Raw genomic sequence first — 26,019 nt, forward strand, 5'->3', positions numbered from 1 at the left:
TCCTAGGGATCCGCCTCCATCCTCTTCCTAGAAGCTCTACTGTCATCTTAATCCACCAAGACATGCTTCTCTGGAACATAACAGGATTCTTGGTTACACAGTAAAATGAGGGAAATTCCCCGGAATGTTCGGCCACCAAGGTTTTAGAGCCATCAGTCCACTGCTGTCTCCCCTTTGGTATGGGACAGCAAAAACACCCCACTCCCCCAAACAACCCAAACAGTCAAAAAAATTAATTACCCTTCAAGGTCATCATTTTTCTATTCTCAAAATCTCAATACAGTAGAAAAGACATTAATTTAGTGCCAGGAGCCCTTATCTGAGGGCAAGACCTTGCTATGTGATTGTAGGTATTGAAATGACCTAAGCCTTACTTCTCTGTAAAATAGGGAGAATGCAGTCACTTCATAGGGCCATGAATTGATAATCGATATAAAAAAATGTTTCATAACATTTCATAAATGAAGCATTGTCTAAACATAGGAAATCAATTTTCAGTTCTATCTTAGTAGTGATATTTATTTGAATAAAAGTCTAATAGGGTTCCATTTTACAAATTCTCTATGGATTGTAACAGTTTAAAACTTGGAATATATTAAGAATCAAAAATAGTGGGAATGAATCACCACAATTGTAAAAGTGTACATTCACAGAAATGGCTGAGATAGCTAGTTAGGGACCCTGTATCCTGCAAACAAGCAGAAATCCAGTATCTCCAAAAGAAATAAGGGGATTAAGGGGCGGTGCGGGGGGAGAGACAAATTCCAGTGTGAGGCTACTCAGGAGTTCAAAAGACCGGACCAGACTTCTGATCTAAAGACATTTTGGACTATCTGTCTGGGTCTCTGGACGAGTCAACATCTGCTCAGGGAAGACAATGACACATTAGTTTTAACAGACAAATGCAAAGGAGAAAACCAGGAACCGTAACAGAGAAATCACTATGATGGAACACTCTAGTGGTCCAAGAAAGAGAGGAAGAAAAGGCAACTGGGGTTTAATGTTCTATTCTATAAAAAGTCCTAGCTCCTCATGTATGAATTTTTTCCTCAGGCTTGTATTCACTGACGGTAACTCCTCTCCTCATTTCTTTTTATTTATTTTTTATTGAGATAGGATTGATTCTATTTTCAAGGGACAAAATGATATTTCACCTTGATATCTAGGACATAAGAAAAATACAGTGGCTCTGAGAAAGTTAAACGTTAAAGGCAAACATCAGAGGGAAGATTAGCAAAATCATCATATAGAAATGGGGAAGTTCCCAAGTCTGCAGAACTCAGTAACCAGAGAGCATGTGTTTACAAAATGAAAAAAGGAGTCAGGCAGAGAAGGGGTAGGCAGATGCTAAAGATTAGAAAAAGCGGTCTCTAGGCAAAAGTGGGTCTGGGGAGATGAAGCCCTGGCCCACAGAGCATTCTAGTCTATGGCAAAATTGTCACCGAGATGGATGCACCAAGTCTTACGAACCCAGTTTCATGTAGTATCCAGTTTAAATGTTGGTAGTTTTAAAGAGTTTGCCGTGGGTCAGCTTCGTTTCTGATCTTGCATTCTTTCCAACTTTAGTACATGTGCTGCCAAAGGGAGCACTCTAATCTTACATTCTTTTCCAACGTGTTCTCACTTTGTCAAGAGAGGCAAGAAGAGAGAGACAGGTATGCAAGCCTTCAAGGCTGAAAGGCAGATCCAGGGCGGAGAACAGCTTGCCGGCTTTCCTCTAGAGTACATCCTCCCCTGCGTCCCTGAACACACACATGCCCTCGGTCTGTGAATCCACTTTTCCACAATTTGCAAAGAAAAATCCAAAGGAGGCTATCTGGTTAGTCAGACTCAAGTGTTAAGATCAGTTATCATTTCCATCAAATTTTTTTCGGTCTTGGAATAAATGCTCACATTTAAGGGGATTTTCTTCAGTGAGGTCTGACGCAAGCCACTCACCTTCTTATATATGGACGCCATGATGGTTGTCCGTACAGTGGCACCCAGCTTGAAGCACATTTGAAAGTAGCACTGAAGGCAAAGAGACTGGATGAGGGCCACAACAAAGAAGAGGACTGAATAGAGATATGCGGTCCACACATATGTGTCTCGATCATTTGCGAAGGAGATCAGCAATCTGCCAAAACAAAACCAAGTCAATGATGCCCATCAGGTCTCCAAGGACGCTTCACACTCTTCATGCACAGCCAGCTACCCTGCCCTTGCCCTGTAGTTAACAAAAGTGACCAGAATCGTCCAAAGCCGTTGGAAGGCCTGAACTCCACAGTTGTGCCAGTGCTCTTGCTTTCGCTCGCAGGGCCAGCAGCAAGCAGCAAGCAGCAAAAGGTTCGAGTTGATGACCCATGGCTGTGAGCAGGATAATGAACGAAATGCTCCTTACACATGCTGCTGCAAGGCTTTGGCCCTGCCTGCCCCCACCCCCTGGTAAAAGAAGTTGTGTGGGGGAAGTGGATATGTTCTTGGACAAATCAAGCCTGAAAAGTAATTAAGACATGTATCCAATGCGAGTTAGAACTTCCCACAGAGGAGAATTCATCCCATAGATTCCAGCAGACTGTGAAGTCTTGTTATGATGAAGCTGAACCCCCCACTGAAGGCTGCAGCTGTGGAGATGGGGTTACAGACCCCAGGTACAAGGCTCTCTTCATTGTGCTGCCCGCCTCTTGGGCATGGCTCCTCCCAGATCAGTTCTGTTTAACAAGAGCTCCTAACAAGTACCTGGCTTCCTGGGAGGGAAGGGATGTAGAAACGAGGGAAGCTAAAAGACCTAGCCTTTTTAGATCCTGAAAACTGCCTCGTGCTTTTCATGAACACGACACGATAAGGTGGAAGAATATTATCAGCATTTTAAACAATGGGAATTTAATAATAAGCTCCTGCCTGCACGTCCAAGGCGCCAGCAAGGAGGAGAGTGGCAGAGGAGCCCTGAAGGGAGAGCCAAGGCCCAGGACTCACTTCAGCAGCTGAGGATTCAGAAACATGAGGAGGTCATGCACCAGCTTCAGGAGGAATGATTTCAAGAGCATGATGTAGAAAGTCTTGAAGAGAGTCTTGACCAACCAGGACTTGGGAAAGTTTTTTGTGGTCCCAGACTTCTTTGTTTTCTTTCTAGCTTCTTCCTAGGTATAAAACCAAACACCAACAGTGCTTACAGAGCCATGTAGTGTAAAACTTTGTCTTGCACTGCTCGGCTCCAGAGTGTTAAGACCCCGAGTCCTGTCACTTTCTTTGTACAGAGTTTGGTCTTCTCACTGCCTGGTCACCATCCGCCCTTTCAGCTGCCATCGCTGGTTCCTTCCCCCCATCCTGATGCTCCTAATCTATTTTGGGTGAGAAAACCAGACAACTAAGCTGGTGAGAATACCACATAAAAACAAAACAAAACAAAGAATAGACCCTAAGTAGGGGGCCTGCAGGGTAATCTTGGAGAGTGAAAGGCATGGACATGAGGGTACATATTTTTGATACTCAGAGCCTTTTTGTTTGTTTCTGCTTGTGGTTGTTGTGGGATGTTATGGGTTGAATTATGTCCCCCCAAAAGATGCTGAAACCCTTACCCCCAGTACCTCAGAATGTGCCTTTATTTGGAAATATGGCCTCTGCAGATGTAATCAAGCTGAGGTCCTTAGGGTGGGCCCTAGTCCAATAGGACTGGTGTCTTTATAAGAGAAGAGCCTCAGAGCCAGAGAGAAGATGGCCAGAGATTGGAGCGATGCCTCCACAAGCCAAAGAACAGCCCAACTGGAAGGTAAAAGAAGCAAGGACGGTTTCTGCCCTCCGGGTTTTGGAGGGAGCATGTCCCTGCTGATTCTTTGATTTGGGGCTTCTGGCTTCCTACCTGTGAAACAATACATTCGTTTGAAGCCACGCAGCGAGCAGTACTTTGTGAGGGCACAACATCCACTGTCCCATCCGAGCATCCAGTACCGGCCCCCTCACCAGCCTCTTCCTCTCCCTGTGATCTGGCCTCCTCATTACATTCTCCAGGGGCCCATAAGGCCCCCAATTCAGCTTCTCAGCCTTAGTTTCCAGGTTTTTCTACCAGTGACATCCTCTTGTAACTCTGTCACTGAGACCCCATCTGATCAGTCTCTCTTGCCCGGGCAACTGCCCCAGCCTGCCCCCCAGCTTCTACTCTTGCCCCCCCAACCATCTGTCCTCCTGGTGGCAGCCCAAACATGCTTTTAAAAGTACAAATCGGATCCCATTACTCTTCTGTTCAAAACCTTCCACTGGCTTCCCATCCTTCGTAAAATAAAACCCAGACTCCTTACCCATGGTCCACAGGGTCTACACAGCACGGTCCCTACCCACTGCCCTGAGCAGCCCCTACTCAGCCTCTCTGTCCATGCCCCAGGACCTTCTTGCAGTTCTCTGAACAAACTAAATGTGTTCTCCTTAGCCTCACACCACTGCTCCCTTGGACGGGATTACACTGTCTTTTTTTTTTTTTTTTTAAGATTTTATTTCTTTATTTGACAGAGAGACACAGCAAGAGAGGGAACACAAGCAGGGGGAGTGGGAGAGGGAGAAGCAGGCTTCCTGCGGAGCAGGGAGCCCGATGCGGGGCTCGATCCCAGGACCCTGGGACCACGACCTGAGCCGAAGGCAGACGCTTCACGACTGAGCCACCCAGGCGCCCCTACACTGCCTTCTGATGGTCCCCCAGGTGGACTCTTCTCAGACTTTGGGTCTCTGCTCAAGTGACACCTCCTCTGAGAAGTCTCTCCTACGACCCTAAAGGCACTTCACTGCAAAGACATTAACATGTTTTATACATTCTTAATAGCATGTATTACTCTCAAAGAATAACCTGTATTGGTTTATTATTTTCCAGCTCTCTAAAGAGGACTCTTTCAGGCTATTCCTTGTACCCGGTGCCCAGAATAGTCTGACACTTGGTACTTAATACTTTTGAGTGAATAAATAAGTGAATTAGCTGCTAGTGCTAAAGCCCACCAAAGTGCAACTTCTGGTAATGCTAAGGTACTATTTTTCTATTTTTTTTTAAGATTATTTATTTGACAGAGAGAGCATGAGAGGCAGAGGGAGAGGGAGAAGCAGGCTCCCCGCGGAGCAGGGGGCCCGATACGGGACTCGATCCCAGGACCCTGGGATCATGACCTGAGCCGAAGGCAGATGCTCAATGGACTGAGCCACCCAGGTGCCCCCTATTTTTCTATTTTTAAAGATATAGAAAATGTCAAATATACCCCAAAAGAGAGAGAATAGCACACTCTACCCAAATGCATCCATCACTAAGGTATTATTAGTATTAGAACTACTACAAATAACATAAAATGCACTGCAGCGTATACAGGGCTACCAAAATATAAGGACAGAACCACTAGCACACGGACATCTCATGCCTGAAACCTAGAGCACATTCACACAGACACTCATGGGAATGTTACCAGGACAAGGATATCTTGGCTTTGACTCTGATCCTTGTTCATGCCATGCAGCCCATCTCCAGAGCCCCTCCGGGCCTTCCTCCGCTGCCCCTCCTGGAGCGCCTTCCTGGCCTTCTGCAGCTCTCCTGCCATATGTTTTTCAAACGTGCTGACCAGTGCCTTGGTTTTAATCTCTTCATCAACGTCCCAGACATCTTCAAGTGTCAGAGGTTGCTTGTAGCCTTTCATAATGATGCTGGAACCAGAGCGATCCACAGGCTGAGACCCTACAGGCTGGGTCAGGGGCAGTCCCCTTGCTGCTTCTGTCAAAACCTGCCCCCGCCCCCGCCCCCCCCCCCCCGCCGCCCCAGTTCAGAGATGGAGGGACAGAGGATGGAAGGAGGCCCACTGCTCCATCTCCTGGCCCTTTACACTTGACAGAGGCATGGGGAGGGCAGAAAATGGATGGGAGAGGTGACGGAATGTGGAATAAGACGAGAAGGGCAAGGGGAGCAGTGCGACTGAATTAAAAGCCAAAAGAGCATCACGTCCTCCTGCCCCTTCCTCCTTGAACACTGGCTTCCCCTCTGCATCGGCATCTCCCTGAGGGGCCTTCACGATGCCCGTAAGGAACTGAGCAGCCCTGGAGGCCTCCTCTATGCTCTCTCTCTAGATCAGGGCCCACCAACATGGTGTTTGAGAGCATGGATACAAAATAAATTACATCTTTATTTTCACCAGCTTCTAACTGAAATCTAGCCTTTCCTTAGAACATGAATGGGGGCAACCAGACAGCTGGAAACAGGACTGCCCGTTCCTCTGACACCAGGGGACACCGCAGTGTTTTCATGGTACAGGTACACTCAGGGCTACTTTGAGATTGTGGTCATTATTAGCCCTATCGTTCCTTCATTAGATCTTGTCATTTAACATGTTTGTAAAGAAGCGCTTGGGTTACATCACAAACTTGTTTTTGTTTTTTTAAGTGATTTTATTTCAATATATTTGGTTTCCTTTGTAACCCTGTGTCTTTTTTTTTATGTGCTGAAAACATTATCTGAGAAGGGGTTCATAGGCAGTACCAGCTGCCAAGGGATCCATAGAACTACAAAGGCCAAGAGCGCTTGCTGCAGATCCTTTGGTAGCCCAGGCCGGCTGGTTCATCCCTTACCCTTCAAATTGCGCCACACTGCCTACCCCCAAACGTCCCTTTTCTTAACCTTCTGCCTTTTTCCTAACGTCCTTCCTTTTCCCCGTGGAACCCCCAAGCCACCAAGAGCAAAGTCCCCTCCATCCTCTCCTCCACATCTCAGTCTGAAATAAATAGATCTATTAAGTCAACATTCTCAGACTCTAAGTAGAGGAGAAATGGAGGCCTTGGGAAGCATTTTGAAAATTAATAATTCCGTCACTTTCAGAAGAATGAGGGGGTAGGGATAGGAACAACCCAGACTCCAGGCATTTCCTACCTGTCATACCAACTAAACGTAATGCTGCTCAGAAATGAGGCTGTGAATGATGGATTCTGCAAGACACACACACACACATACACACACACACAAAAAAAAATCAAAAAGTAAATCAGCTTGAAACAGGAACTTTGTGGGACTCTAAAATTGGAAACTGATTTTTTCTAGATACGTTATGGTAAAAAGTAGACATAAGACTAAAGTAGACCGAATGACATAGGTTTATCTGGAGACCCTAAAGTCACCAGGAAAAATCAGATTTTCTGGCATAGATAGGTGAATGAATTGTCCAGGCTGAAGATTGGCAGGTCAATGTAAAAGTATTTCCACACTTGTAAAAGAGTATTTCTCTACACTAGCCACTTTTGGTTTCCTTAAGCCATAAGTGGTCCACACAGCTATATTCTGGGCTAGTGGAACCCCCCCTTGAGGCCTAGGCATCTCAAAGTTACATGTGTCAAAATACCATCCAATGAAATAATACATGAGGTGGGCATATTTAGGGTCTCACAGTTGATGAGGCATCTTTTTCCGAAAATGCTGAAAGGATCAGCATCAGGATCTGCAGTGCATAGCAGATGAAGAACAGGCAGGAATAGGCCAGGTTAGAATTGCTGCCCTATGGGGAAGAAAAAAAAAAAACAACAAAAAACAAAGAAAGTGAGCCTTTTTCCAAATTAAGTCTAAATGGCCCACATAGGTCAATGCTTGTGATTGAAGCCTATCATCAAATCCTTTAAACAAATTCTATCCCAGAGTTCAACTGACTCTATGCCATTCAATCTTAGAAGTTGTTCGCCACTACCTTCTCAAGTCACCCTCTCTTTCCTCCTTACCTTTAAGAGTGTCCGGATCAGAGTCTGTAATTGGAAAACGCCACAGAGTATTGAGAGAATCCAGAATAGGGACAGGAACCAAGAATCCTTCTGCAAGCACCATCGCCTGCTGTGTTGGATCAGCAAAACCAGGAGCTGGAGAGAAATTCACAAGTTCTGAAAAATACTGTCACCAAGGATGAGAGGCAAGAAAGAGGCCAGAGAGACAGGGAAAGAATGGTGGGTTAGAGGAGGAGATTGTTAGAACTAATCTGGCCAAGCAGAAAACACACAAATGCCAAGTTGTAGACTTCCTCCCTGATACAATCCAACCTCTTGTTTTAGGGCATCCGTACTCTTCCTGGGAATCCCTTCCCCACCCCATCTCCCCATCACACTTGGGTGGGGAGTTAGCCAAGAAGACAGAGGGTCACCTTCTACATTTAATGGAGTTACTTTGGGAGACAGAAAAGTCTTTTCAAGACCCAAGGAAGTTAATTTCAGGCGCTGCAGTAGTCCACCTGGGAGGCAGTTTCTGCTGGACAGGTGCAAGTTGTCTATGTGATTTCTAAAAATATCAAACTAAGCAATAAAAAAAAAAGCTTGCCTTGTAACATGTCACTTAATTATATTTAAGTCTTGGTTTCCTAGACTCAGTGCTGAGTTTGTAAACTAACATTCTGAAAACAAAGCCATGATTAGTAGCATTTGTTCATTTCTGTGCTATAGATATTACTACCGTGGTGGATTTCAAGCCCCAACACACTGTCACTAAACACAGCATTGGGAAGAGATGCACACACAATGGCTGACCATTGCCCTATGGGGATATAGGCCCATAGATACCAGGCATTCTGATTTTTCAAGAAAGTTTAGAAATCCAAATAGTTACGTGGCATCTTCCTCTTTTAAAATGGTAGCAACTAATTCAGTTGTTTTTAAAACACTGTACAGGCCTCCCCAAAAACCAAGCCTGTAGGAGAGATAGCAGCTTCTGTCATCAAGTTTATACAAACAACTCTAGACTCAGTGATCCACTGATGAGTCATTAGTCAATTTAAGAATAATATTTATAGCATTTAAAAGTTCTTTTACATCAAGAAACTTGGCTTTCATGTGTGTATATGTATATGTATATGTATATGTATATGTATATGTATATGTATATTTATTTACTTATTTATTTTACTTTCCAAATACTGTTTACTTTACCGAAGCCTGGAGGAGGGAAAGAGTGTGTGAATGTTTGGAACACCAAGTCTAGGAGTGCATGTTGACAACGGTGACATACAGGGCCATGGAGTGCTGTCCAGCTGCCCAGGGAACAGAGATGGACAAAGGTCTCCATGACAAAGTCCTCACAGATGCTAAGGAACATCATCAGTAGGAGTACTGATGGCTGAAAAGTGAGGTATGGGTCGTAGCGTGTTATCATCCAGACCTGGGCAGATGAGATGATGTAATGGACCAGACCGATGTTGGAGTCCATGATCTTCTGGATGTACTTCCAGTCAAACTCCACGCCCTGGGCTCCAACTCAGATGGGATGCAACGGGCCATAATGAGCGTGGCCGTGGCCCAGCCTAGGGCAGTAACATGATCTTGTATTCCTCCTTGCATACATTCCAGGACATGACAAGGTTTAGGCCTAACAGGACTGCCACATCCATGTTGACCTTCATGACACCCCAATGAAGTCAGGGATGCCACCTTCCCAGGTGGGGAAAAACAAGGCCAGGAACAGCATCTTGCACAGCTGCATGAAGAGGTAGGTGACCTGGCCTGCACACACTTCCAGAAGGCATTGCACTCAGGCCACAGTGCTTGTAGGTGATGAAGTAGGGGAAGTAGGCCAGGGTGAACCATTCCAGAAGTGGCACAGGGTCATGGCACTGACCTCCTGGGCCTGCCAGAGCGTGGGTCTCTGCCTCGGCTGGCCTGCCACCCACTCATGTATAATTATTAGATGGAAAGATAGGGGGGCATAAGATACATATCTTAGGCATCAAAGTTAGTATTTACACTAGGGAAAAGGATCTGTAAGTTAGTGTTCAAAAGAATATACAAAACTAAAATTTGATTCAACCCTATTACAACCAAGTTTTGCCTCATCATAGGCCCCTCAAAAAAGGTAGATGAAATTGACTTAATTTTATTCCAAAAGAGTACATTTCAACTAGATAACTATGAATAAGAAGAGGGAAGATGATAAACAGGGCAGAAGTGGGGGTAGGCCTTACCCATGTGCCCAGGTAAAGGCTTGGATTGGTGTATCTAATGGCAGGGACTGTGGCTTTTCCAGAGTCTTCTGTGAGTACAAGGGCCAGCTCTATGGCTGCTAGAATAAGAAGAAACCCAACAAGGACCTGAGAAAGAAAAAGACCACTGTTAAGAGGATATCATGCTTTAGAATAGAATGGTTCCTGATAATAGATGAAGTTCAATGTATGCTAGGATAGGTTTTTGAGGAATGTTGAGTGTGATGGTTTTAAACTATGTTCACAAATTCTTTGATATTCCTCCTTTCAAAAAGTAGATCTTGGTACACCTCCCCTTGAGTGCAAGCATCAACTTAGTGATTCAATTCTAAATAATAGAATATGGTAGAAGGTCATAAAAAACAAGATGGCTGCCCCATTCTCTTTCTCAGATCACTCACTTCAGGAAAAGCTATCAGTGCCATCATGAGGACACTCCAGCAGCTCTATGGAGAGATCCACATTGTAAGTAACTGAGGCCTCTTGCCAACAGCCATGTGAGTGAGTCATCTTAGAATTAGATGCTCTAGCTCCAGTCAAGCCTTCAGGTGACCTTAGTTTCTGCTAGCATATCAGCTGCAAGGTCATGAGAAACCCTGAAGCAGAACCCAGGGAAGCAGCTCCCAAATTTCTGATCCATGGAATATGTAAGAAATGTGGTTTTTTTTAATTGCTAAGTTTTGGAGTAATTTGTTATACAACCATAGGTAACTAATAAAAATAGATTGAAAAAGGGAGCCTCAATTGGGATTTCCAGTTTCCTTGGTCATATTCCCATTTCCTTGATTATTCTCAGCCTCTTCCCCAGACAACATTTGAAGTTAACGTTGCAAACAATTGTGACTATGTTACCCTAGGAGGACTCCAAGCCAATCAGTATTTGTCCTATGAGTTCATAAGACATGCTACACATTGTATTATTCTAAAGCATCACCCCCACCCATCAGGATAAAAAATTGCTACTTCCAGTGAGGAGATCCACTAGAATCTTAGGCCTCAAAATGAGGATCTTTAGGACCATCTCCCTTACCCCCATCTCTTCAGCTCCCATCCATCTATCCCTACTCATTCCCATGTCTCATTCATCCAGAATGGTTCAGGCAGAAATAGTGGGCTGCTTGTAATAAAACCAACCAGTGAGGGAGATGAATGCATCTGTAGTAGGACTAGTGTGGTTATTTAGCAAGGCATAAAGTCAAAGACATATTGATAAAGAGAATGCGTTTCTCAAGTACATAATATACTATATTGTGCTTTCTCACGTGACACTGAGGTTTTTTCCTGAAAAAAAAAATAACAGCTTTTGAAGTGGTAAGATATGTTTGCCTTTAGGTAAATTGGGCATAAAATAGAGCAAGGTGGAGCTAAAGCAGCCAGTCAAGGAGGACTTGATGAGAACAGCTGAAGAGACTACTAACCAGCTCCCCAGGCCAAGGAAAAAGAACAGGCCTTGCCACAGGCTTCCATATATTAAACTCTCACACATTGATTAGAAATATACTGAGCAATCCATATCAAAAAGAACAATTTACATTAAAAGGAACTCCTACAAAGCATTTCAAGATGAAAACAAACAATCCAGTGCAAAAGGCATAGAATGGAAAATTTAAAGAAAAAAAAAAACATGGCTTTTAAACATAGGAACAGATGCTTAACCTGATAATTAGTGCATTTTCAAATTATGATATACTATTTTTCACTTAACTGCTTAGCAAATATCAAAAAATTTGATAAAAATTTGGTGAGACTGAGGAAAATCTCTATGGAGGATAATTTTCACCATTTATAAAAGTTTAATGTACTCTTCACCATAACTTCATTTGTAGGAATTTATGCTACAGACACAGGTGAAAAAGTTATTTATTGCAGCATTGCCTATGATGGCAGAAGGTTAAAAACCACCTAAATTTCTGTCACGTAGGGCACATAAGTTATGGTACATCCAAATAACTGCATCATGAGGGCGCCTGGGTGGCTCAGTTGGTTAAGCGACTGCCTTCGGCTCAGGTCACGATCCTGGAGTCCCGGGATTGAGTCCCACATCGGGCTCCCTGCTCGGCGAGGGGCCTGCTTCTCCCTCTAACCCTCCCCGTTCTCATGTACTATCTCTCTCTCTCTCATTCTCACTCTCTCAAAATAAATAAATAAATCTTTAAAAAAAAATAACTGCATCATGAGTAGTCATTAGAAAGCAGATTTTTATGTGCTAAAATGGAGGGATCATCAAGACACGGACACTAATGTAAGACTTTAAATTTGTGTAAAGAAAAGTAGGCATTTTTATAAACAGATTATCTCTGGAAGTATATACAAGGAACTAGTGTCAATGGTTGCTAATTCGGACAAGAATGAGTGACTAGAATACCCATGTACCTTTTGTACATTTTGAGTTGTAATCCTGATTTATTCAAAAGATTAAAGTTAACTATAGTGGAATACTACTCAGCCATCAAAAAAATAAAATCTTGCCATTTGCAATGACGTGGATGGAACTAGAGGGTATTGTGCTAAGAGAAATAAGTCAATCAGAGAAAGGCAATTATCATATGATCTCACTCATATGTGGAATTTAAGAAACAAAACAGAGAATCATAGGGGAAGAGAGGAAAAAAATAAAACCAGAGAGGGAGAAAAACCGTAAGAGACTCTTAGTCATAGGAAACAAACTGAGGGTTGCTGGAGGGGAGGGAGGTGGAGGGATGGGGTAACTGGATGATAGATCTTAAGGAGGGCACTTGATGTAATGAGCACTCAGTATTATATAAGATTGTTGAATCACTGACCTCTACCTCTGAAACTAATAATACATTATATATTAATTGATTTAAATTTTAAAAAAGTATATTTGAAAAAAATTAAATACAGTAACATGCCCATTTAAAAAAATGAGCAAGTGATGTGGACAATTCATAAATATGCTCAACCAATTAAACATCAATTACATTAGTATTTCTAGAAATGCAAAGTGAAACAATAGGGTGCCATTTTTACATATAAAAGAAAAATAGGTTAGACCCAGTGCTGGCAAGGGTGCAGAGACAAACTTTAACACACTTTTGGTGAGAATATAAATCGGCAAAAGGCTTCCTAAATTATAAAAATTTTCCAATTTTTCAAAAGCCTAAACTGCTCACATTCTTTGATATAGTCATTCTACTCCTAGGAAGCTATTCTAAGGAAATACTCTGAATTTTAGGCAAATACTTATGCACCGAATGTTAACCAGAGTCTCAGTTTTAGTAGTATTTATAAAACCTAAAATAACCCAAAACAGTGGTGGAAAGGTTTGTTGGGAGGAATTAATGCTGCAAGAGTTGTTAAGGTAAGTTATGGTGTCCTCGTGTGATAAACTATTATGTAGCTATTAGAAGGTGGAGGAGGGTGGGTAATGTATCTTCCAGACTGAGAAGGTGCTTTCATACGGAAAAAAGATACAAGCCACTCTATACCATTTACACAGTATTATTTGGTTAACTTACCTACAGGGGTAATCAGGTAGGTGGATGGATGTACAACAAAGGGCACTATGCAGCTATTTTCCACCCCAAATCCCCCCCGCTCATTTTCCCCTGGCCACCCAGTCCTTAATCTCCAGCTTTCATAGAGCAAGGGGCATGCTGGTGAGGTCACAGGGTAGTTATGTAAAGTGGTACTACCTCTGCACCAAATGGCTCTCTACTAGTTATCTGAAGTAGCCAGAGGGGAGAACAATATGGAGGGCCAAAGACAGAGTCAGTGTTGTCTGCACTCCTACATTCCATCCCCAACATCTTTATGGCCCGCACAATCCCTGCACAGCATTCTTCACTATGACCCTAGAGCCAGATTGCAGGAGATGACTTGCATTCCTAGGTCACAGCAGCAATACAAACAGCAACGCAAGATCCCCCAGGCCCGATAAAGGGGTCCTTTCCTCAGACCCAACAGTTGAAGCGACTGTGAATTTCAATCCAAGAGGTAGCCCATGACAGGAAGATATTTCCTGATGCAACAGGAGGGAACATCAGCAATGCTAAGCTCAAGAGACAAATGCTTTATGGGCAATAGACATGGAAAATCTTCTTTCAGCAATAACCTAGTAGCTGTTTTGGCCCCATGAGCCAATACCACCCCTGGCTTTTCATCATTCCTCATTCTGGAGAGATGGGGTGACAGCCACCCTAGCTTCTTCCTGCTGAAAATGGGTATAGATCAGAATTTGAAGAATGAAACAGCCTTGCATCCAATTAAAGATATTCCCTAGTAGTAAGTCGAACCCCCACCCTTCATAGAGCCATTATTTTGGAATTTTCATGGGTGGTTGTAGTATCTTATTCTATATTTCACATCAGGGTCGATTAGGTCAGTTCAGTTAAACAGTGGGTCATTTCAGGAGGCGGTCCTGCAGGTGGGCTTTCAAAGTCAGGTCCATAGTGTGCAAGCAATCTGGTAGATAAGTAGCCAGATATACAAGGAAATCGGAAGAATTCAGAATCCAGGCTAGTTTTATAGGTAAACAATAAACATTCAAGACAATCAGAACTAGTATCTAATAGCCATAAAGATATGTTACTGAAATGTTTTTTTCCTAAAAATCACCTTCAAAGGCAGCCAAGTTAAGACTAAGTTGTTTATAATCCAAGTCCAGTTTTAACAAACTTGGCCTATTTACGTAAGTGCAGCAAGAACAGTGACTGGCCATTTAAGTTCTTTTAAATTTGGTTTGCAGGAACTTTTTTTTTCCCCCCAAGATTTTATTTATTCATTTGAGAGAGAGAGAGGCGGGGGAAGGAAGGGAAAGGGAGAGAGAATCTGAAGCAGACTCCTCACTGAGCACGGAGCCCAACGGGGGACTTGATCCACAATGGCGAGATCATGACCTGAGCCGAAACCAAGAGTCAGACGTTCAACTGACTGAACCACCCAGGTACCCCTGCGAGAACTTTTCATAAGGAATTTCAGATTGTGCCTTAAACAGCCTTTTGAGGCCAAGAGCCAAGCCAAATACTTGCTATTAACTCCCCTGCAATGCTTATAGATTTGGGTTACTTCCTCTCTTCCCCAAAATCTTGTGAACTTGCCAGGAAGTGACCTTCCCTACTTATCTGGTAAGGTTCCCAGGAACCCTATATGGAAGGTACCAGGCTGATTTTTTTTTTTCCTCCAACGGGCATTCATTGGCTCCATAAAGTCAACCTTAGTTCCTTCAAACTGTCTGGTCACATCCGAGTCTATGCAGGTCTCTCTCAAATAGGACACTCCAGTCAAGGCCTTGGTAATACAAGCAATCATTCCAACAGTATCGTGTTACAAGGAAAACATTCTTATTGAACTTCTACAAGTAAGTATAATTGATTTCCCTTCAGATTGTCCTGGTTTCACTTAAGTCGGCCACCATAGCAGCTACTGTAGCATGGGGTTGATTAATCATCGGGGCAAGGACAGATCCTAAAGTCCTGCACTATGACCCCAGGGGTCCTTTAGTCTCCCAGTGTCCCACAGTCGTAACACCCAAGCTACCACCCCCTCTTGGCCCTTTTGCTTAAAGTGGCTCTTTAGCTCCACTAATTTAGTTGCAGAATATTCCCTCAGTCGCTGACTAGTGGGAATTTCCTCTTGGTCATCTCCAGTACATTGTATTGTTTTTTGAATGACTACAGTATGGACAACTTGGAAAAACAAAAACCCCTTTGAAATGGTGGAAATGAAAACTGGTAACTCAGTGAAGTGTATGAATAGTCTTGCATTTTAAAAGCTTATGGAGGGGATGCCTGGGTGGCTCAGTCGTTAAGCGTCTGCCTTCGGCTCAGGTCATGATCCCAGGGTCCTGGGATCAAGCCTCGCATGGGGCTCCCTGCTCAGCGGGAAGCCTGCTTCTCCCTCTCCCACTCCCCCTGCTTGTGTTCCCTCTCTCGCTGTGTCTCTCTCTGTCAAATAAATAAGTACAATCTTTAAAAAAAAAAAAAGCTTATGGAAAACTTGGGGCCGCCTGGGGGTCTCAGTCAGTTAAGCGTCAGACTGCTGATTTCAGCTGTCATGATCTCAGGGTCGTGAGACTGAGCCCGGCAGCGGCTCCATGCTCGGCGTGGAGCCTGCTTGAGACTCTCTTCTCCCTTGCCCTCTGCCCCTCCCCCTCCTCCAAAAAAAAAAAAAGCTTATGGAAAACTCAATTTCAAGGGATTCAGAAATGTCAAGTGCTATAAGCTGGTATTTAAGATGCTTGTAAATATCATTTATGTTTTTAATTTTGTAAAAAAAAAAAAGATTTCTTTTTTAACCACACACACAAAAAGTCTTTGTTTGAATGAAGGAGGAGTCATTACCCCAGGGATCCCAAGCTTTAGGGGCTCAATTATCTTAAGATCTAATAGTCCTCACTTCAGCGCACGCTAGTCTGTGCCCATGCACCTTCGCCATCCTAATTTCTAACCGTTCCTTCTGACGCTGAATTCTTTCAGACATAATGTCTGTATTAGCGGCACATGTGGCTCATCCATCATTTTCCAAAGCCAACGCTTCTCTGGTCTGTTAGGATTCTCTCCTCACTTGTAATTCCCATTCCGTGGCCTATTGTAAGGCCCGGATCAATGGCCAAGCTACCACCTCAAAAGCTCATATACTTTCTCTTCTCTGCTCCCTTGTCCTCACCTTTGATAATAGGCTAGCTGACACTCCCTAGGGCATTCCCCCCACCCCCACCTCCCCACCACTGAGACTAGGTTGTTAACACCCCCTGGGAGGTGTTTGGGGCGTCCCCATACTCACAGGCTGGTCCGGCCAAGACTCCCCACATGGAGGTAGCTGGCCAACCTGGCCTTTCCCCCACGGACAGCCGGCTTTCCCCTGGCACAGCCCCATGACCTACGCTTGTGTCATTTTTTTTGTGTCCTACAAGCTATGCCAATTGTTAGAAGCTGGAGGAGGGTCAGTAGTGTTTCTTCCAGTCTGAGAAGGCACTTTAATACGGAGGAAAATGAAGGAAGCCCCTCCCTACACAGAATTTGATTCGGGGTCACTTACTGACAGGAGCCCGAAGACGGATGGGCAGATGGGCGGGCAATCCAGGGCACCACATAGCTATTCTCCACCACCTTCCTCCCCATTCTCTGCGACTATCCAGACCTTCATCCGCAGCTCTTATGGAGCGAGGGGCCTGGTGGTGAGGTCACAGTGTAGTTATCTAAAGTGGTGCCATCTGTGCGTCAGAGACGAGAACAAGATGAAGAGCCAAAGATGGAGTCAGTGTTGTCAGCATGCCTACAGTAGTCATCAAAATTACGTTTAAGAATAGTGTTAACAATGGGAAGTGCTTTTTATATCATCTTCAATGAAAAGCATAGACTATAAAACTGCAGATGCAAAGAGTTTAATTACGTTTTTAAAATATGTATAGAAAAAGACAGGAGTTTCCAGTTCAGTATACCAGATTTAGTATATTTGTTTATCTCCCATCTCTCTCCACCCCACTGAACTGCTGGTAAAGAGGTACCCAAGTAATAAATCCATAACAGCACTGAGAATCTTTTTGGAGAAGGGCAAGCTCAGTGGACCAGAAAAGTTTTAGAAGACAAAAAGCAAACATGTCAATAGTGACAGGAAAAAGAGCAGAGAAAACCACGGCCCAAAACCCAGAAGCAAAGGCAGGAGGGAAAGGGGAGCTGGACACAGACATTACTGGTTGCTGTGTTTGTATCTCCCCTCTGTCCCAGACTGACCCCCATTCTCGTCCCTTCAAGCCTGGACTGGTTAACAGTTGGCTGCTAAGCTCCGGGTCCCCTTGTAAATACGACCTTCTCACATTATCCTATTTGGCCTCAGCCGTCTGTTTCCTGTTGTGACCCTGACTGGTAGAGTTGCCTACTCAAAGCCATTCTCTTCTTCCTAACAGAACCCTTCCCCTTTTTTGTAAAATATCTACCCTACTCAGCTCCGCCATATGCTCAGGTGGAAGCTGGACCCAGCTCCAACCCCATGAGGTAAATTAAAACGAATCATGGTGGTCCCATTCTCCTGGCCTGTAACTGCCTTGGCCATGGGCATGCAACACAATTCTGGCCAAAGAGACCTCGGGGACAGCTTGTGGAGACCAGTTTGTGGGGACTCTTGGAAAGGTTTTCCTTACTGATCGAAGTGATACATGGATCCAGAATATATAAAGAACTCTCTACAAGTCAACAATAAAAAACCACAAATAACCCAACTAAAAAATAGGCAAAGGGTTTATTTAAAGAATAGCTTTTTTTCCTAAGAAGGTATATAAATGGCTAAAAAGTATATGAAAAGATGCTCACCATCATTAGTCAAAACCATAGTAAGAGACCACCTCACACCAACTACGATAGCTCTAACTGAAAAGATGAACAATGACAAGTATTGGTGAGGATGAGTATTAGAACCCCCATACACTGCCGGCGGGAATTTAAAGGAGACAGCCACTTGGGAAAACAGCTTGTCAGTTCCTCAAAATACCAGACATAGAGCTACCATATGACTTAGCAATTCTACTCATAAGTATATACCTAAGGAAATTGAAAATCTACATCCACCCCAAATACACATGATATATCTGTACAGTGGTGTATTGTTTAGCCATAAAAAGGAATGAAATATTGATATATGCTATCATATGGATGAACCTTGAATACCTAATGCTAAATGAAAGAAGCCAAACACAAAACGCTGCCTGTTGTATGACTGTATTTATATATGAAATATCCAGACTAGACATAAATAGAGACAGAAAACAGGTTCCAGGTTCCCAGGGGATAAGAGGAGGGCATGGGAAGTGACTGTTTAATGGATACAAATTTTCCACTTGGGTTGATGTGAAAGTCCTGGAACTGGAGAGCGAATAGCTACTGCCTCTTACACTTTAAATTGGGTGAAATGGTCAATTTCATGTTCTATGTATTTTACCACAATGATAATAATAAAAAAGGAGTGAAGTACTGATTCATGCTATAACATGTATGAAACTTGAAAACAGGGGCGCCTAGGTGGCTCAGTCAGTTAAGCGTCTACCTTCTGCTGAGGTCATGATCCCAGGGTCCTGGGTTCGAGCCCCGCATCAGGCTCCCTGCTCAGTGGGGAGTCTGCTTCTCCCTCTCCCTATGCCCCTCCCCCCACTTGTGCTCCCTCTCTCATAAATAAAAATCTTAAAAAAAAAAGATGAGGAAAGCTTGAAAACATTTTGCTATGTTAAATAAGTCAGGCGCTAAAGGCTACATAGTATATAATTCCATTATATGAAATGTTCTGAATAGGCAAACCCATCGACAGAAAGTAGATTAGCAGTTGCTCGGAATTAAGGGAGAGGGATGACAGGGGAGGGAATGGGTTGTTACTGCCTAATAGGTACTGAGTTTCTTTTTGGAGTAATGAAGTTTTCTGGAATTAGAGGTTATGGTCACACATTTTTGTGAGTCTACCAAAAACCACTGAAATGTACACTTTAAACAGGTGTGTTTTATGGTATGCAGACTATGTATCAATAAAGCTAATTTTTAAAGTGATATATAGGTGTGTCTGCTATCTTTATCTGCCTCTGGACAGACTTGAGGGTGTGATACCTGGAGCTGCTGCGGCCAACCTGCAATCATGTGTTAGCTTAATAACTGGCTTGACAGGCTGAGCCAATCAGAAAAAAGATGAAAATAATCAGGTATCTGCTGAGGTTGTTGAGCTTCTAAAGTAATAAGTCCTGGGGCTGCACTGCTTCTGGTCTTCTTGTTACATAAGAGAATCAATTCCTTATTGTCTCAGCTAACAGGTATGACTTGCAGGTGAGATCTTGCACCGACAGAAATCTGTCAGTGGTCAGCCCCAGCTGCGAGTAAGACTGGAAAAAAGGACCGAAATCAGGGTCTTAACTGAAGTTCAGAGTAAACTCGTCTTCATTCAGCAGGCATGCAGTAAGGGTGGAGAAGTCCCGAAGCTCTTGGGAGAAGCCAAAAGCTCCCACGGTTGTCCAGCAGTCAGAGCTCAAAGGCAGTCCTCCCCGCAAGAAGAGGCCAGCTGGGGGGGAGCTGACTTACAGAATGGCAGAGGGGTCTACTCCAGTCACATATATTCATTAACTTAGTCCTTTGCTTATAAATGCAAAAAGAACACTAATAACATAAGAAAGTTGAGAAAAACCAATACCAACGAAGAAGATAGCCAAGATAATTAAACAGAACAACTGATTCTGGGATAAAACAAATTATTAAATGAACAGAAGATGCTTTTAAATTATTGTAAAATTAATGTCCTAAGAGAGATCTGAGAAGACATTGCATCCATTAATAGGTTGATGTTTTAAAAAAAGGTATATTCAGAAATTAAGGATAATTCTTAGAAATCAAACCCATGATTGCAAAAATAAAGACTCTTTAGGATGACTGAAAGAAAAGAAATTGGGGAATATCACAGAACATAGGTAAAAATGAAAAAGAAATTAAAAAAAGACAGAAGTTGAGAAGGAAAACAATTCAGTGTCCAAAATCCACCTAAAAGAAGTTCTAAAGAGATGGAATTTCAAAATTGGAGGTAAGGAAGTAAAAGAAGTAATATCTGAAAATTTCTCAGAGATAAGAAAGACACGAGTCTTTAGGTTGAAAGGGTTGAACCCATTGCATGAGAAAAGACCCATATAAACAGACTCTCATGAAATTTCAGGACATCAAGAACAGAGAGGATAAAACCTTCTACAGAAGATAACGCAGTAGCACAGGATGTTGGGGAGCAATATAGCAACATTTTCAGAGTTAAAAAAAATGTTTTCTAAGCTAGCATTCCATATCCAGATGAACATTTTCGGAAAGCAAGGACTTTGAGATTTATTTACTGTTGCTCTCTCTGAAAATTTTATATGAGGATCTTCTTCAGATCCAAGAAATGTGGGGGCACTAATTCTCTCATTTTACACAAAGAGGTATCAAGATGTAGAATCTAAAATTGATGGCAGGGGCGTCTGGGTGGCTCAGGAGGTTGGGCGACTGCCTTTGGCTCAGGTCATGATCCTGGGGTCCGGGGATCGAGTCCCGCTTCGGGCTCCCTGCTCGGCGGGGAGTCTGCTTCTCCCTCTGACCCTCTTCCCTCTCGTGCTCTCTGTCTCTCATTCTCTCTCTCAAATAAATAAATAAAATCTTTAAAAAAAATAGAAATAAAATTGATGGCAGATTATTTTTAGGAATAAGGGTAACCAACAGAAGAACTGAAAACAATCATACAAAATTAAAAGACTGAGAGAAAGAGGAGAAGAAGAAAAGGAAGGTGAGGGTAGGGCCAATGAACTGAATTCCTTGTCTTTCACAGAGGGCAGAAATAGATCTTTTTTAAAGGTGTTAGATCAAGAAATACAGGTATGAACACATTATTTGCAGATACAAAGGTAACTATCAAAATAATTTTAAATGAAGGCCTCTGGAGAATGGTACTGGGAGATAGAAGGGTGAGAAAGAGACTTTTACTTTTCATTTTCTGTTTCTTTGTTCAGTTTTTTTTTTTTAAGAGTGGCAGGAAACATACCAAAATGTTAATAGGAGTATACAGAGTGATAACAATGATCAATGGATTTAATTGGCTTCCTATTTCTCTAGAGTTTCTGAACTTTCTACAATAACTATGCATTATTTTTTTTAAGATTTTATTTATTTATTTTACAGAGAGAGAGAGAGAGAGAGCACAAGCAGAGGGAGCAGCAGGCAGAGGCAGAGGGAGAAGCAAACTCCACGCGGAGAAGGAAGCCTGATGCGGGGCCCGATCCCAGGACACTGGGGTCATGATCTGAGCCAAAGGCAGACACTTAACCGACTGAGCCACCCAGGTGCTCAACCATGCATTATTTTTATAATCAGAAACATGCACACACTTTTATTAAATAGGATCAGGGAAATATTATGGTTGTCCTTAAATAGTCCTTGTCTTTGATCTCTGATTTATTGGAGGGGCTTCAAGCACGCATGGAATTTACTAAACCTCTTAAGGAAACACAGTCTCACTGGTATTAAAAGAGAAAGGAGAGTGGTTTGGCCATATTTAATATCTCTCCATCTCTGCAAGGTCCTCCTTTTCCCAGAGTTTTATGAATGATAGGCACTCTGGTTGAATCTTCTATCCATTGCAGAGTGTCTATTTCTACCAATTCCCTGGCATATAAGTGTCTAACTTCAGCATCAATATTTTCAGGGAATATGACCCCCAGCAGTCTATTTTATTTTCAAAAAGTCAGTATTATTAGAAAGTCCTTCAATATATTTAGCCAAAGTGGGCTTCCCTGGAATAATCTCCACCCACTTAATCTTGATCCCGCTCTCTGAAACTTTTCAGAACACGCCCCGGAATCTTCTATGTTATATTCTGCAATCATTTAAAGATGATTTCCACATTTCGCTGGCTCAACACCAAGTCTATTTTTGCTGCACATCTTTCTTGCTCTGACTTCAGCACTTCCACAACCTCCAGAACCAAATTCCTCTTTCGTTTCCCTGGGATTAAGCTCATTCATTCATTCATTTATTTTATAATTCAATTTATTCAATTACCTACTGTGCATCAGGTCCTTTCAGTAAGAATGTAGCTTTAGCCAAACAAACTTGTAGAATCTCTCACCTTGGTCAAGCAAACTGACTTAGTTCAGACAAGTATGGACAGTTCAGGAAAGTCAGAGAGAAACAGCCCAAAAGCAGGTAGAAGAGGAAATGGAGAAATAAAATCAAGTTGAGGAATGAGCCAAGAAGTTTCTCATAGAAGAAGTAAAGTTTTAGTGTGTGAGGAGTTATACTTCAGACTGTTTTAGAGAAGAGATCAATTATTTTGAAATTTTTAAGAGGTAGCTAATTTGTGCTTGTTACTCTCAGGGTAGAGGACAAAAAGTAAAGTATAAATTATGAATGGAGCTCCTGAGACTATGAGCAAGGATGAGTGGATTATTAGCTACAGGAAAAAAAAAAGCCAATACATTGATTTTCTTTTTCTCTATAGAGATTTATATTTATAAACGTTAGACAAAATGGGTTATATCCATATAATAGAATATAATTCAGCCACAAAATGGGAATGAAGTACTTACACATGCTACAATATGGATGAACCTTGAAAATCTTATGCTAAGTGAAAGAAGCCAACCATAAAAGACCATATATTATTATAAGATTCCATTTATATGAAATGTCTGAAATAGGGAAACCATAGAGATAGCAAGTAGGTTAGTGGTTGCTTAGGACTAAGGAGGGTGGGGAGATAGGAGGTTTGTTTCTGTTCTAAAATTGATTATGGTGATGGTTGTACATATCAATATGCTAAAAAAACAATTGTATTTAAATGGGTGAATTGAGTCTCCAAAGGTAAGGGAAACTAAAGCAAAAATGAACTATTGGGACTTCATCAAGATAAAAAGCTTTTGCACAGCAAAGGAAACAGTCAACAAAACCAAAAGAACCTAAAGAATGGGAGAAGATATTTGCAAATGTCTCATCAGATAAAGAGCTAGTATCTGAAATCTATAAAGAACTCAACAAACTCAACACCCAAAGAACAAATAATCCAGTCAAGAAATGGGCAGAAGACATGAACAGACATTTCTCCAAAGAAGACGTCCAAATGGCCAACAGACACATGAAAAAATGCTCAACATCACTCAGCATCAGGGAAATACAGATCAAAACCACAATGAGATTCCACCTCACACCAGTCAGAATAGCTAAAATTAACAAGTCAGAAGACAACAGATGTTGGTGAGGATGTGGAGAAAGGGGAACCCTCTTACACTGTTGATGGGAATGCAAGCTGGTGCAGCCACTCTGGAAAACAGTATGGAGGTTCCTCAAAAAGTCAAAAATAGAGCTACTTATTATACTACTAGGTATTTACCCAAAAGATACAAATGTAGTGATCCGAAGGGGCACCTACACCCCAATGTTTATAGCAGCAATGTCCACAATAGCCAAACTATGGAAAGAGCACAGATGTTCATCGACAGATGAATGGATAAAGATGTGGGGTATACACACACACACACACACACACACACACACACACACACACACACACACACAATGGAATATTACTCAGCCATGAAAAAATGAAATCTTGCCATTTGCAATGATGTAGATGGAACTAGAGGAGATTATGCTAAGTGAAATAAGTCAATCAGAGAAAGCCAATTATCATATGATTTCACTCATATGTGGAATTTAAGAAACAAAACAGAGGATCATAGGGGAAGGGAGGGAAAAATAAAATAAGACAAGAAGAGAGAGAGAGAGACAAAGCATAAGAGACTCTTAACTATAGGAAACAAACTGAGGGTTGCTGGAGGGGAGGGGGGTGGGGGGATTGGATAACTGGGTGATAGGCATTAAGGAGGGCACCTAATGTTATGAGCATTGGGTGTTATATATAACTGATGAATCACTGAACTCTACCTCTGAAACTAATAATATACTGTATGTTAATTAATTTAATTTAAATTAAATTAAATTAAAAAATAAATGGATGAATTGTATGATATGTGAATTATATCTCAATAAAGCTGTTTTTTTAAAAGTAAAAAGTTCTTTTTTTTAAGATTTTATTTATTTATTTGACAGAGAGAGAGCAAGAACAGGAACACAAGCAGGGGGAGTGGGAGAGGGAGAAGCAGGCTTCCCACTGAGCAGGGAGCCTGATGTAGGGCTTGATCCCAGGACCCTGGGATCATGACCTGAGCCGAAGGCAGACGCTTAATGACTGAGCCACCCAGGGGCCCCTAAAAGTTAAAAGTTCTTATAGTTAGTTTATAATTAGGATAGGATACTGATTTATTCATTACCCAGCCTTTTCCTGGAAGTCTCTAACTCATTCCCAAGGGTATTAAAGCATGTTGTTCAATATTCAGGATCTACCACATTCTTGACTCAACCTCTACTTCTAGAGCACATTTAATATTAGCATTTAACAAATTCATACTGAGTGTTAAGCCCTGTGCTTGGCACTTGGATCAGTAAAGAAGGCAATGACCCTGCATGTACTCTTAGGGACTATTCTTTCCTGTCCAGAGTCCAGCAAAACTCACCACCAGCCCCTGCCTTGGAGTGTCAATGAAAATCACATTTCATTTGGCCAAGTTCTTTCCTTCCGTTTAGATTGCAGATAACCTATGGTCCCTGGTATATGTCTCATAGAACATCAAATCTAATTAGCATTTTTAATTAAACCCTGTTTAAAGATCAGGACAGATGGGAAAAACAAACCACCACCACCAACAAAAAAAACTAGTGAAAAAAGCAGATGGTGGAGTTTATGAGGTGGCTTTTCAAACTCAATTGAATGTCTCGTTCCCACAAGACCCTTTCTGCATTAATCAGTGCAACTGGCTGACAGTCTCCTCCCCTAGTTCCTCTTGGGCTCTCTCCTGCAGCTCCTGTCCTTTCCATATTTCCTTACTCAGGCATGTCACTGTGAGCACTCACCCTACCTCACTCTACTGTGAGTGACTGTCCAGACTCATGGAAGACTTCGGGAAAATGGAAGCCTTATTTCAGACCTAAGTTATGGGAGATGAATGATGGCTGGATTACCTGAATGGTACAGAGAAAATGGTGCATTTTATTTTCACCTCCTTGTAGGTGCCAACCGAATTACAGTCCCCTGATTTATTAGAATAGTTTCAAGACAGGTCATCCAGTATTTGCTTCTCAAATATTAAAAAGACAATAACTATTTGATTGTTTACTCATCATTGGTGTTTAAAGAGTCTGATATCAATAAGATTTAAGAGTCACTATCCTTTTACTTTTTAAGATTTTATTTATTCATTTGAGAGAGCACGAATCAGGGGTAGAGGCAGAGGGAGAGAGAGAAGCAGACTCCCTGCTGAGCAGGGAGCCCGACACAGGGCTGGATCCCAGGACCCCAAGATCATGACCTGAGCCGAAGGCAGACACTTAATCAACTGAGCCACCCAGGCGCCCCAAGAGTCACTATCCTTACACAAAAATTAAAGTTACCTTAACTAAGAAATATGACAAGGGGCCAGTGAGCACCTGTCTCAGGAAAGCTGATTAAAGATAGGGAAAAGACTCTTTAACCACCAAAAAAATCTCTCTATCCTGTACCAAGTAATTAGAAAATAGTGGAGTTCCTG

At 42.4% G+C, this 26,019-nt stretch overlaps 1 protein-coding gene and 1 pseudogene across 1 annotated transcript in view; both read right to left on the bottom strand.

The window, feature by feature from the left end:
- Positions 1-26,019, bottom strand: part of ABCC2 (ATP binding cassette subfamily C member 2) — a 64,350-nt gene that overhangs the window by 36,496 nt on the left and 1,835 nt on the right. Inside the window, exons 3-9 of the mRNA XM_028098796.2 lie at positions 9,918-10,043; positions 7,699-7,833; positions 7,374-7,481; positions 6,863-6,918; positions 5,415-5,649; positions 2,956-3,119; positions 1,939-2,116 (exon numbers count right to left, since the gene is read on the bottom strand). Of these exons, the coding sequence (XP_027954597.1) occupies positions 1,939-2,116; positions 2,956-3,119; positions 5,415-5,649; positions 6,863-6,918; positions 7,374-7,481; positions 7,699-7,833; positions 9,918-10,043 (1,002 nt within the window). The remainder of the gene's footprint in view (positions 1-1,938; positions 2,117-2,955; positions 3,120-5,414; positions 5,650-6,862; positions 6,919-7,373; positions 7,482-7,698; positions 7,834-9,917; positions 10,044-26,019) is intronic.
- On the bottom strand, positions 8,858-9,565 carry LOC114205244 (BOS complex subunit TMEM147 pseudogene; annotated as a pseudogene).

This window comes from Eumetopias jubatus, unplaced genomic scaffold (genome assembly GCF_037043125.1).
Source record: "Eumetopias jubatus isolate StellerSeaLion01/CBP00866 unplaced genomic scaffold, mEumJub1_p1.0 scaffold_17, whole genome shotgun sequence".
Classification (NCBI taxonomy): Eukaryota; Metazoa; Chordata; class Mammalia; order Carnivora; family Otariidae; genus Eumetopias; species Eumetopias jubatus.